Here is a 14,607-nt window from a genome sequence, read left to right as displayed (position 1 = left end):
TTTACAAACTGTATCCATAAAAAACAAAAACTCTAGCAATAATAACAACTAATAAAGTTTTCTAATCCACAAACAGATTAAACTTCACTTAATGCCTCACACAAGCTGTTCTCATTGCCATTCCACTGTCTAAAAATGGTACACAAAAAGGTATCAAATGATGCCAAAGTTTCAGTTTTATGAAATCACATTTCCTTAACTTCGGCTAAAAACTAAGTGGATTACGGACAACCCGGCGATGCTGCATAGATCATTGTTTCCAAATGTTAGAAACATTATATGCACAATCTACAAGCTGAAGTTATATGACTCTTGTACACAAGTAACAGTCTTCTTTCAACACATTTTACAGTCTGAAAATATGCAGCACATTATTTTAAAATATCTGCTAATATAACATGTAGAAATGTTTTTATTTAGATGCTATAAAATTTAAAAAATACTAGATATTTAAAATATTCCTTTTATATGGCACTTTGGGCAGCACATTACCCCCGTTATATCAGAACTATCTGATTATCCATTTAGTGTTAATCAAAACAATTAACACATTCAGGATTCTCCGCACTTGACTCCCAAGATCAAGTTTTGCAAAAAAAAAAAAAAAAAAAAAAAAAAAAACACCTTATAAAATAGATTGAATACTTTTCCATGTGTTTGCACACGAAAATCTGAATCACATGAGAAGCCAAGTAAAAAATTCTGTGCTGGATGTTGCTAACTACACTTTTCTTTCAAAATGTATGCTAAAAAATTAAAATATTATCATCAGCAGTGGACAGATTATTCATTACACATTCACCCAGTCATGGTAACACTGGCACCACAAAAAGGTCATACAGCCTTATTCTATGGAATAAAAGATGCCCTAGGTTTTAAATGTTATACGTAAAAGTACTGGATGGATTGCATGCTGCCCATGTGTTCTGTGTAGGGCACTTTTACAGTAAGATAAAAGTTAAATGCTCTGCTCATAAAACAAACAAAACAGAATCCTCATTTTTCTACACTATGCTATTGTCTCCTACTGTAAAATCGTCTAAAATATAGTATCTTACAGCTCACATTTACTCTAGAAATCTAAAAAATTCCTTTTTTTTTTTACTTTTATGACATGGAAGAGAACAATGTGAAGTGTATCTCAGAAGGACGTTCATAATACATCTAGTGATGAAACTTCCGTTGCTAATCCTGAAAAAATGAAAAATGTATTTAGTGCAATGTGCTAAGCTAAATTTATATGTATCTAAAGATACACAGAATATCTATTCTGTCCAATAGTCAGGTACAAAATGACAATACAAAAACCAAAAACTTTTCTTTGAAGGGTAACAATTTAATGTTATATGGATATAAATTACTCACCACAAAGATTTTCACCAATAGCAATATACAAATATCCTTTATCACCAAATTCTGGCCCCCAAGAATTCCGAAGAATATAATGTGGCACAGCAGAAGATTTATCATATCCCACTATCTGCACTGCATGGTTTATGTGTACAGGACTGCCATCACAGTGAAACTGAATAATTCCACCTAAATAATTCTGCCAATTTAGGGCATTAATTGCAACAATAAGAGGCCCATGATTCGCTAGCATTAATAGAATTTCTTCTTCATTTCCAACTAAGCTGAAACAGATAAACAGATTATAAACATGACGTCATTATTATGCAAGGAATCAAACCCCACCCCCATCCCCCGCACCCATACACTTTTATATTTTATTTTGTGATCAAGTGCTCTTCCTGACACTAGAGTCATTAGTTAACCTAAGGGAGGGAAGCTCTGCAATTTGTCAGTGAAATGCGTAAACTTCATTCTATGTGTTATTGTATTTTAACTGCTTGTGTATTATATTTTCTGATGTGGAAATTGGGAATCAGCACACACTGCCTACATTGCCTAAATGAATGGAAAACCACCTAAAAGTGACACTCAGATATGCTAGTATAACAAATCAACAGCCATTAATCATCCACATGGATCTGATCCTACTCTGCTAACCACTCTATCTCACAAGATAAGGTGCTGTGACTTAAGCTATATGAGCAAGTTGTCTTGCTGCAGGGCTCATTTTTATAAAATCATATCTCAAGAGAAGTACTACTTCATTAACTAAATGGCTCAAATGTATGCTGACACTTCCCTTCCACTATCTGTGGAAACACCTATCTCTGAGAATTGCAGCTTAATTACCTGTTTCTGGACATTTAACACCAAGTTTTTTGACTTATCAAATGTCAGTTCATAGTACAGTAATTACAATGTAACCACATATGTATGCAAGTTCCATTAAACATTACAGAAAACTTGCAAACTCCATACAATTATTTGAAAGTATATATTGAAGTGTAATATTTTGTTAGCTAGCTTTGTGTTCCATGGATCATTTTTATGATTTATCAGAATGATGTCAGCTGAATCATTTTACATTCAGATAGAAACACGGCTATGTCACAACCACTACCAAGCTCTTAATTAGTAGTAACCAACTCGTACCTACCACCACTTACATATGACATAAATATAAATTTGAAGATAATTGGCAAAGCCATTCTTGTCAAATATTGCTAGCGATGTGACTGACAGTAGAAGAATGGAACATTACAAGATGGCAGTCATCAAAATCTAGTCCATTGTTCACATATTCCAGAAACTTATTCCATTTTCTCACTCCATATCTCCTTTTTCCCTTAAATTGCACACAGGGAAACTTTTCTCCCATGTTTCTAATTACTCCTTCTTAGCTTATTTACATTATGCTGCAATGTTGTCACTGCTCTTCCTTGGACCCTGTGCTCCCTGAAATTTTGAACCAATTCTTCCAAGTTCCTCCCTCATCAAACTAACTATTTCAATAAATCAATTACTTGTCTCTTAAGTAATTATTTTGCTCTGCATTTTAGCTGTCTGCCATCCAAGATGGGCTTTTCTGCAGGATATGAGTGTATTTCTTCATCTACATCTACACTCTGGAAATCACCGTGAGGTGCATGGCAGAGGGTATGTCCCACTGTACCAGTTATTAGGATTTCTTCCAGTTCCATTCACATATGGAGTGCAGGAAGAACAACAGATTGAATGCCTCTGTATGTGCAGAAATTATTCTGATCTTATCCTCAAGATCCCTATGTGAGTGATACATAGGGGGTTTTAGTATATTCCTAGTGTAATCATTTAAAACCGATTCTTGAAACTTCATTAATAGACTTTCTCGGGATAATTTATGTCTATCTTCAAGAGTCTTCCAGTTCAGTTTTTTTTCAGTATCTCTGTGGCACTCTCCTATGAATTAAACAAACCAGTGACCATTCGTGCTGCCCTTCTGTGTATACATTAAATATCCCCCATTAGTTCTGTTTGGTACAGGTCCCACACACTTGATCAATATTCTAGAATCAGTCAAAAAGTGATTTGTAAGCAGTCTCCTTTATAGACTGATTGCACTTCCCCAATATTCTACCAATTAACCGAAGTCTACAACCTGCTTTAACCACAACTGAGGCTATGTAATCATTCCATACCATATCCCTATGAAATGTTACATCTAGGTATTGGCTGGTTGGTTGGATTAAAAGAGGGGTAAAGGGACCAAACTACGAGGTCATCAGTCCCTTGTTCCGAATAAAACAATGCCACAAGTGTAAGAATAAAACAAACGAGACTGACAACTCAAAACGGAATGAAAGGAAAAATCACAAGAACGATGAAGGGCAATAAACATGTAAATGGACAAAATGGGTCAAGAAAACCATATAAATGCAAGAAACGGGATGAAGAAGCACTACAAGCACTAGGATGGAGGACACCAAGGGACAAAGGACATGTGCTAAAACTTAGATCAAATGATAAAACCCACCCTCACGAATAAAACGTAAAACTAAATCAGCCGATGAGCCGTTGTCAGATAAAATTAGCGACAACAAGTCTGATAATCCAAGATTTCGTCGCTGGGCAGTCAAATTGGGACAGTGAACCAGAATATGGGCCACTGTCAACCGGAAACCACACCGACACTCAGGCGGGTCTTCACGGCACAAGAGGTAACTGCGGGGTTGCCCAAGAGTGGCAAATGCAGAGCCTGCAGAGGACAACTGATTTCATCTGAGAGGCAAGCACAGAAGACTTCCACACATTCGTAGTCCCATTAATGACAGTTTGTTGTGTATACTGTTATGCCATTCCGTCTCCCAAAGCCAAAAAACCCTACGGCATAAGTCAGAACACATGTCAGGTTCATAGGTGCCAATCTCCAGAAGCAGTTCCCACATAGCCTGTTTGGCCAGCCTGTCAGCAAGTTCATTGCCTGGGATGCCGATGTGTCCTGGGCTCCGCATAAACACCACTGAATGACAGGACCAGTCCAGGGCATAGATGGACTACTGGATGGACGCTACAAAAGTATGGCGAGGGTAGCACTGGTAGATAGCTTGTAGGCTGGTCAAGGAGACAGTACACAGAAGAAATGATTCCCCAGGATATGAACGGATATACTGAAGTGCACGAGAGATGGCCAACAGCTCCGCAGTGAATACACTGCAGCCATTGGGCAAGGAATGCTGCTCAAAATGGCCTCTGTGGATGTAGGCGAAGCCACCATGACCATCACCCATCGAGCCGTCAGTGTAAACCACTTCACAGGCCCGGAACATATCAAGAATCAAGAGGAAATGACAGCGGAGAGCAGCAGGAGTAACTGAGTCCTTAGGGTCATGTGAAAGGTCCAGATGAATCTGCAGCCTAGATGTATGTGGATGGACCTGAATGGGAGGTGGTAAAGGCAAAGACTCCAGTTCGGACAGAAGGCATTGCATGTGAACTGCAATCTTTAACCCTGACCCGGGCCGCCAATGCGGGAGATGAACTGCTGTGGGTGGAAAAAGGAGACGGTAGTTCAGATGATCAGGAGAACTATGAATGTGTGTCATACGCTTTGCGTAGATCAAAAAAGATGGCAACAAGGTGTTGGCATCTAGAAAAGGCTGTTCGGGTGGCAGACTCCAGGGACACAAGATTATCAGTGGTAGTGCAACCCTGGCGGAAGCTGCCCTGACGTGGAGCCAGTAGGCCACATGACTCCAGGACCCAACCTAACTGCCAACACACCATACAATCCTGCAGCTTACAAACAACATTGGTGAGGCTGACAGAACAGTTTTTGCTGGGTTTGAGCACTGGAACGATGGTGCTCTCCCAACATTGCAATGGAAAGACACCATTGCACCACATCCGGTTGAAGACAACAAAGAGATGGCGCTTTTAGTCAGACCTGAGATGTTCAATCATCTGACTGTGGATCCGGTCTGGCCCAGGAGCTGTCGGGACAATGTGCAAGTGCGCTGAGGAGCTCCCACTCTGTAAATGGGGCGTTACAGGGTTCACTGTGGCGTGTAGTGAACAAGAGGACTTTCCTTTCCATCCACTGTCTATGGCTGTGAAAGGTTGGGGGGTAGTTCTCTGACACAGAGGCTCAAGCATAGTGATCAGTGAAGTGCTCGGCAATTGTGTTTGCATCGGTACATATCCTGCCATTGATGGTAATGCCAGGGACACCTGTAGGGGTCTGGTATCCAAAAAGATGTTTGATCTTTGTCCAGATTTGGGAAGGTGATGTATGGGACCCAATGGTCAACACCTACCTCTCCCAACACAACTGTTTCCATTGTTTTATAAGCTGGCGTACATGGCATGGAGCCACTTAAAGGCTATCAGATGCTCTAGGAAAGGGTGTCAGTTATGTCCTATACAGCTCGTCGACACTCTGTAATTGCCTCAGTGACTTCCGGCAACCACAAAGGGCCTGTCTTCCATCAGGAGCACCCTAAAGAGTGAGGGATCGAGTTTTCTGCCACAGAAACGACTGTGGTAGTCATCTGCTCAACCATCACATCAATGTTACCATGTGGGGCGGAGTCAATGGTGACATCAGAGGCGAAAGTTTCCCAGTCCGGCTTGTTTAAAGCCCATCTGGCAGGCATCCGTGGGCCTGACGGTAGGGCAGTGACAGGAAGATGGGAAGTGGTCACTACCACACAGGTCGACATGCACTCTCCAGTGGACAGATGGGATAAGTCCTGGGCTGCAAATTGATAAATCAATCACTGAGTAACTACCTCGAGTCACAATTAAATGTGTGGTGACCCCAGTATTTAAGTGGCAGAGGTCGAACTGAGACAGTAAAATTTCACCTTTTCCTCGGCCAGTAAGCACAGTGTCACCCCACAAGGGATTACGGGCGTTAAAATATCCCTAAAGTACTAAAGGTTTAGGGAGTTGATCAATCAGTGCAGCTAATACATTCAGGGGTATTGCACCACCTGGAGTAAGATATACGTTGCAGGCGGTTATTTCCTGCATCATCCATATGCTGACAGACACAGCTTCAAGAGGGGTTTGAAGGGGTACAGGTTCACTACACATTGACTTTAGGACATAAATGCAAACTCCACCTGACACACTATTATAGTCACTAAGGTTCCTGTAATATCCCTTATAGCCACGGAGAGCAGAGATCCGCGTTGCCGTGAACAAGGTTTCCTGAAGGGCAATGCAGAAAGCGGGTGTAAAGCTTAACAGTTGCCGTAGCTCAGCCAGGCGGTGGAAAAAACTGCTGCAATTCTGCTGGAGGATGACATCATCATAAGACTGGGAAGCCATTCAATGAGGCAGTTTACGCCTCAGGGTCACCTGCTGCCACCGACTCTTTGCCTGAGCAGTCTATGTCCATTGTGTCTGAGGGTCCCGCAAGATCCTGGCCCTCAGCAGATGCCAGAATCTCCACCCCATCCTCAGACGCAGAGCTTTTAGGTAGTGGTGGTGTGGGTACCACTGCAAGTTCCTTGTTCTTGGGGGTCTTCTTTTTCGATTTCTCGCACTTTTCCTTGGGTTTCCTTGGCTGGGAGGACTTCACTGAATCAGTCTCCAGGACTGAGGATGAGTGTGAAGCCCTACGACCACCTGCTTTTGGGCTCTTCAGCCGCTGGCAGTTGTCATCTTTCCCACTAGCAGAAACCTGGGAAGGGAGTGACCCAAGGGCCCCTATCTAGTGAGAGGAGCCGAAGAAGACTTGTGCTTCTCTGACTCAGAAGTGGGGACAAATCAACGATGGTTGGGGGAGGGGGGGGGTTGTTGCTCCCATAGTAGGTGGTGTGGGAGCAACAGGGAGGGAAGCGCCTCCCACCATCAGGTGCCCCAGGTGTAGTCTCCCGGTTATGAGAGGTGACAGGAATTCGAGGAACTGATTGGGCGAGAACTGTTCTCGTAGCGGCAGCCACAGGATGTAGGCGCTCAAATTTCCTCTTAGCCTCAGTGTAGGTCAGTCGGTCAAGGGTCTTATATTACATGATTTTCCTCTCTTTCTGTAAAATCCTGCAGTCTGGCGAGCAAGGTGAATGATGCTCTCTGCAGTTGACACAGATGGGAGGCGGGGTGCATGGAGTACGGGGATGTAATGGATGTCCACAATCTCGACAGGTGGAGCTGGAAGTACAGCAGGAAGACATATGGCTGAACTTATAGCACTTAAAGCTCCGCATCAGGGGAGGGATATATGGCTTGACATCACAGCGGTGGACCATCACCTTGACCTTCTCGGGTGATATGTCACCCTTGAAGGCCAAGATGAAGGCACTGGTGGCAACCTGGTTATCCCTCAGACCCTGAAGGACGCACCGGTGAAATGAGCACCTCGTCACTCTAAATTGGCGCACAGCTCATCATCAGACTGCAAAAGAAGGTCCCTGTGGAATATAATACCCTGGACCATATTTAAGCTCTCACGAGATGCAATGCTAACAGAAACATCTCCCAACCTGCCACAAGCGAGTAATGCCCGTGACTGGGCAGAGGATGCCGTTTCTATCAAAACTGACCCAGAGCGCATTTTGGACAAGCCCTCCACCTCCCCAAACTTGTCCTCCAAATGCTCCACAAAAAACTGAGGCTTCATGGACATGAAAGATTCCACATCAACTCTCGTACATACCAGGTACCGGGGCGAATAAGCTTCACTGCCATCCTTAGCCTGGCGTTCCTCTAATAGTGTGGCCAGGGAGGAGAATGACTTGGGGTAATATTTCTTAGCATTGAAGTTAGACTTTGCCCAATTAGAGACTGCTGGCAGCAGACCACCAGCAAGAGATGATGTACTACACTTCATGATGTGTCATCCACCCTGATGCCACCCACTCCGACCAGGGGCCCTCCCTACGGGTGCCACCCAGCCACAGCAAAGGCCACCTGGCAGAATGGCCATTGCTGCGAGTCCCGTTCCACCAGGGTAACGGGCATCTACTCCTTGGCATACACAGGTAGTTAGTGGCACGGGCATCAGCAGAGAGATTCCTGTATTATCAGTGAGCTACAACCAACAGTGTAAATGGTGGCCCCACCACAACGGACTGGTTATCGTGCTGGATAAGAGGTACAAAGAAGTCGATGGTCATCGTCGGCACAGAAAGTGAAGCTGCATAGTGCATGGTGGAAAACGTACCCAGGAAAGTGTCCTTGCCCAAGAGATGGAGAATGGGTGGGACTGCAATGCAACAACAAGAAAGTGGGCTAAATATCTCAATGCACAATGGACACAATGCACCATGTAAGGCACCCTTCGCCAATTGGCTCACTCTTCGGAAAAATTTTGAAAAATGGAGGTCAAACCCTACAGGGGACCATCACAAAGGCCAAAACGTGTGAGACTCCTGTTAGTCACCTCTTACAATAGGCAGGACAACCTTGGGCCTATTCTAACCCCCGGACCCACAGGGGGGTCTAGGTATTTGTATAAGTTTGACGATTCCAACAGTGACTCATTGATATTACAGCTATAGGATAATATGTTTTTGCATTTTGTGAAGTGCAAAATTTCACATTTCTGAACATTTAGAGGAAGTTGCCAATTTCAGCAGCATGATGAAATCTTATCAAAATATGACTGAATATTTATGCAGCTTCTTTCAGGTAGTACTTCATTATAGGTAACTGCATCATCTGCAAAAAGCCCGATTTTACTATTAATATTGACTGCAAGGTCATTAATATACAAAATGAACAGCAAGGGTCCCAACACATTTCCCTGGGGCACACCCACAGTTACTTCTCAACTGCTGATGACACTCCATCCCAGATAACATGCTGTGTCCTCCCTACCAAAAAGTCCTCAATCCACTCACAAATTTTACCTGATTTCCCATATGATCATACTTTTGACAATAAGCATAGGTCTTGTACTGAGTCAAATGCTTTTCAGAAATCAGGAAACTGGATCAACCTGGTTGCCCTGATCCAAAGTTTTCAGTATGTCATGTGAGAGAAGTGCAAGTTGTGTTTCAAATGATCGATGTTTTTGAAATCCATGCTGGTTGACACTGAAGAGGTCATTCTGTTCAAGACATCTCATTATGTTTGAGCTCAGAACATATTCTAAGATTCTACAACAACAAATCAATGTCAAGGATATTGGACAGTAGTTTTGTGGATCACTTCTACTACTCTTCTTGTAGACGGACACAACCCATGCCTTTTTCCAAGAACTGGGCACATTTTTTTTGTTTGAGCGATCTACAATAGATTATAGTTAGAAGAGGAGCTAACTCAGCTGCAAATTCAGTATAGAATCTGACTGGGACTTCATTGGGCACTGGAGCTTTGTTCAATTTTAACTATTTCAACTGTTTCTCAACACCACTGACACTAATACTTCTTTCATTCATCCTTTCAGTGGTACAAGGATTAAATTGGGGCAATTATCCTAGGTTTTCTTTTGTAAAGGAACATTTGAAAATGGAGTTAAGCATTTCAGCTTTTGCTTTGCTACCCTTAATTTCAGTTCCTATCTCATTCACTAGGGACTGGACACCAACTTTAGTGCCACTAACAGCCTTTACATATGACCAGAATTTCTTTGGATTTTGTGAAATGTCATTTGCAATATTCTGCTATGGTAGTCAGCCAAATGGGTTTCATTAAGCATCTCTCTGTCTATAGCCCTATGCTTTGTTTTGCACCTATTATTCATTAATCTGTTTCTTCAGAAGTTTCTTTACAGTGACTGTATGCCATGGAGGTTCCCTCCCATTATGAAGTGTTCCACTGGATACATATCTATCCAGACCATGGTCAACTATTCTTTTAAACTTGAGCCAGAGCTCCTTTACATGCTCCTGCCTTATGCTGAAAGTTTCAAGTTCCTCATTGAGATACAACACTACCGATTTTTTATATAGCTTACTGAACATGTATATCTTTCTGCTTGTTTTAGTTGTTCTTTGTGCTTTGGTAATCATTGTTGCCACGAACACATCTTGGTCACTGATACCAGTTTCGCTGTGGACATCCCCAAAGGCTTCAGGTCTATTTGTTGCCATCAGATCCAAAATATTTCCATCATGAGTGGGGTTCCTAACTATCTGTTCTAGGTAATTTTCAGACTAGGTATTTAGTAATGTTTCACAGGATGTCTTATGGCACCCACCACTAACAAAACTGTAATTTTCCAAATTAATTGTTGGATGATTAAGGTCTGCACCAATGATTACAGTATGATTGGGGAACTTATGTACAAGTGAACTGAGGTTTTCTCTAAAGTTTTTGGTTACATCAGGAGATGAGTCTAGTGGGTGACAGAAGGATCCATGATACTGAGTCTTTTCCAAACAATCTCACACACAGCTTCACTTTCTATCTCTGAGAATTTGAGTTTCTTGTCTGCTGTGACAAATAAACCACCTCCATTGCCCATTTGCTTCTCCTTTTCATATACATTCAAATTTTCCCCAAAGATCTCACTGCTATCAGTTCCAGGTTTCAACCTGATATCTGTACATAGTATTATGTGTCTTTACTGCTTTTCATGAATGCTTCAAACTCTAGCACTTTGTTGCAAATGCTTTGGCAGAGTTACCATTAGGATTTTAATACTCTCACCTGTGGAAGGCATTTCTTTCAATTTTACACTGATACTTGTGCATTTCCTACTGCTATCATTATATGGATTGGATGGAGAATTGCCTGATGTAAAAAAACCCTTGGGTGCACCTCACACAGTCAGCTAACTGAATAGCAGCCTCTGATGTGTAGTACACACCTGACCTATTTAGGGGGAGCCTATTTCTGACCTTGCTGTCTTTCCTGTACAGTTTAACCAATACAGAGTTCTGTGGTACCAACCAGGTGAGTTGTCAAAATTTTGCTCTGTTTTGACAAGTTACTCAGGCAAGAAAAACAAGAACTTTATATTAAAACTGTGTATTTCCTGTCTGGGTTCTAGCTAAACGTAAGGTGTTGTTGGAAATGTACTACTAATTACAGACACTTTTGACTTATGACACCACCCCTGTCTCTTCTTGCATGTTTCTTTCCCAAAGCTTCTGCTTGCATCTGTGACATATCCATTTGCTCAGCATTCTTGACAAACACATCTCATGGCTTTCAAAATCATAATGAATTGATAACTGGCTTGCACATCTAACTTAAAGCCTCCATCTTAGTTTATTACATAATTTCTCATTGTAATACCACAACAATTTGGCAGACAAGTTATGTAGATAATGATAATGATAACAACAACAACAACAACAACAACAACAATAATAATAATAATAATAAATTGTTGTCCTGATAAGTTGGTTATTATATAACAGGAGAAAATTGTACTTACTAGTCACATGTAAAATTTGGGGCAATATGGACACCATTACCAGACCTGTAAAGTGAAGAATGGTGCATAATTCTACATATAATGCTCAAATTCTGCTAGTCATATTACTATAATATCAGCATGTTTCAAAACAAACCAACCCCCCCCCCCCCACACACACACACAATGAACCTTTGAATCATGCACTAACACATTGTTCAATCATTTTCATGCAGACATTCAACTAAAAATATGATCACTGTCATAGCTTAAGAGAGTCTAAAACAGAGAACTGCTAACTGAATATAAATTTACAATACAAAGGCACAATATTTACATAGCTGATGTACTCTATGCACATTAAACATTCTTCTAGAGTTTTGTTAACAATACTGACAAACAAAAATAAGCCTTGTATTCATTTTATAGTTAGATTATCTGTAACATTCACAAGCAGATAAATCTGAAGCAATCTTTTCATAATCGAATACAGCACAACATTGTTAATATGTAGCATGTACATATCATACAAAAAAAGTAACACATAACTCTACTGATAATTATATGTAAAGAAATTTCTTTCATTTGGGGGCTATATCAAATAATCTAACCAGTGAAATTAGTACATTTCACTTTCAAAGTGAGGAGAAGACATATGATGCTGACTTCCAAGTATCCAGCCTGCTCCCATCAACTGCTGGTACTGCTTCAACAAGATGAAAGATTGAAGCAGAACAGGATAATAGCAATGAAGTTTATTAGTTAGCTCCTCTATCTGATGTTCCTGCTAGTTAACATGGCATAGTTCCTGACACACAGACATATAGTATATCTTCCCCATCACTGTAGGAGAAGAAAGCATCACTGTAGGAGAAGAAAGACTTCCCAATGTCTGGACTACAGTATCTCATGGTTACTGAATGAAAATAGTCTTTAAAACTGAGGGAAGAGAAGAAGAAAAAATAGCTCCACAACTGAATGAACTTATCTCATGCAGTTCCTCGAATCATTCACAGTTTTGTAGTGGCATAATTATTTCCCCAAAATACAAAGTACACTATTTTCATACCTTCTAAGCACCATATATAATTTGAATTACTTTGGGAAAAAAGGAAAATTTTTGTACAGTGTTTGACAATGTTCATCTCCTGTATCAAACTCAATCAAGTCAACCTCCATGAAGGAAGGAAGAACAAAGTTTAGAGGTACACTGACATTATTAGAGTGATTTAAGAAAACTACAGATATTTTAAATGTGCTTGGCTGGACAAGGATTTGAGCTTCACTTCTCCTGAGAGATAGGTCAATGATTTGACCATTTCACAGTCTCCAGGTTGCTTCTAAAGCAATTCTCATAAGAATTTCAAACAAAGTGCACTTCATGATTGTTGAAGTGAAGTGAAGTTCAATAAGATTTTTCTGAACCATATGAAAAACAGCAATAAATAACCCACTAGTTAATAATTCCATGTAATTCACTTTATTTTGCAATATGGCACTTAGGGGATTCACATTACAGAAGAAATATAGTGCCAAAGTATTTTTATAAATTTCTGTTGGGAAAGTAGGGTCAAGTGTTTCGCACAGCCCTTGGGCTAGGGAGCATTTGTATCCAAAAAGAAGGATCATCTTACTGTAACTATCCTGCAGTAAAGGGTCAAAGTTTGAATATTACACTTTCTCCAGCTTAGGCAAGTGGAGCAATTCAGTTGGTTCTTTTTGCATTGATGTGGTCTACAGTGCACCTTAAGAAGGTTATGTAGTCAAATGGCTGAAATCTTTCTAATATAGTTCTAAGATCCTGATCTTTAACAACCTTGAAACTTTCCTTGATATCTGTAGCCGTTTCCGAGGTACAGCCATTCAAAGTTACCCTACCTGTACACATAAAATACACATGTAAAATCTGGTGCAAGGTGAAAATGTAGTTCATAAAGCAACGTAGCACGTAGAAATGTGTTTCTTCAGTATCATCAGAAGGGTTGCCTGCTGCTGCTAAGCAACCTTCCTGCTCAAGGCATGGTTCTACTATCTCCTTCATTTTAACTATGGTAGTACATGGTTTAGCATGCTCTTGGTTTAAAACTTGACATGAATGATGGGGAGTGACTCTAAGGCAGTTACCTTTGCACTATGAATCTGAGGATGCATATTCAATTGACACAAAATCTGTCATGACTTAATGGAAAGTATATTACAGTCAGTTCAAATCATTTCACTTAAAATGTGGAAATTTGGCTGCAGTTGCTCACAGTTTAAAACAACATGATCACAACTCATTAGGACAGTTTGTGTCGTCATACTCATTGGTAATGTGTGCTGTATCGCTGACTTGTATTAAATAAATAGAGGGCTGTTCATTAGCTGTTAGTGTTCTGAAAAAGGTTGCAATAAATTTTCCACATACCAATCAGAAATAATAGTTGGTTGGTTGACTTGGGGAAGGGGACCCACAGCAAGATCATCAGTCCCATCAGATTAGGGAAGGATGGGGAAGGAAATTCGCCGTGCCCTTTCAAAGGAACCATCCCAGCATTTGCCTGAAGCAATTTAGGGAAATCATGGAAAACCTAAATCAGGAAGGCAGGATGTGGGTTTGAACTGTCGTCCTACTGAATGTAAGTCCAGTGTGCTAACCACTGCACCACCTCACTTGAGAGTAATAGTTTGGTGGAAAAATATCTGTACAATAATCCATGTTTCACTAATTGCTAACTATACTCATGTTTTCACGTCATGTAGACACTCTTGATGTAACTCTTGAGGATTTTCAGAAATGAAATATTATTGATCTAAAAGTTTGCATACACTACAAATGCACATGTTTTACCAAAAGGTAAAAAAAGAGATTTTTAGTATCTACCTCTCCATTATGCACAGGTCGTGATAACCAGCTGCAGTATTATTATCAAGCAAGAGAGCATTTACCTCAAATGTGAAACACCCTGTGTTTATTATGAATATTA

General features: G+C 40.8%; 1 protein-coding gene across 1 annotated transcript in view; it reads right to left on the bottom strand.

Moving 5' to 3' along the window:
* Window positions 1–605: 605 nt before the first annotated feature.
* The window catches only part of LOC126412323 (cathepsin O-like), a 93,331-nt gene continuing 79,329 nt past the window's right edge, over window positions 606–14,607 (bottom strand). The window contains exons 5-7 of the mRNA XM_050081844.1: window positions 11,663–11,707; window positions 1,366–1,634; window positions 606–1,191 (exon numbers count right to left, since the gene is read on the bottom strand). Of these exons, the coding sequence (XP_049937801.1) occupies window positions 1,154–1,191; window positions 1,366–1,634; window positions 11,663–11,707 (352 nt within the window). The 3' untranslated portion in view covers window positions 606–1,153. The remainder of the gene's footprint in view (window positions 1,192–1,365; window positions 1,635–11,662; window positions 11,708–14,607) is intronic.

The sequence above is a fragment of the Schistocerca serialis genome, chromosome 7 (genome assembly GCF_023864345.2).
Source record: "Schistocerca serialis cubense isolate TAMUIC-IGC-003099 chromosome 7, iqSchSeri2.2, whole genome shotgun sequence".
Taxonomy (NCBI): domain Eukaryota; kingdom Metazoa; phylum Arthropoda; class Insecta; order Orthoptera; family Acrididae; genus Schistocerca; species Schistocerca serialis.
Note: the sequence above shows the minus strand (reverse complement) of the source record. Positions and strands in the feature narration are given on the sequence as shown.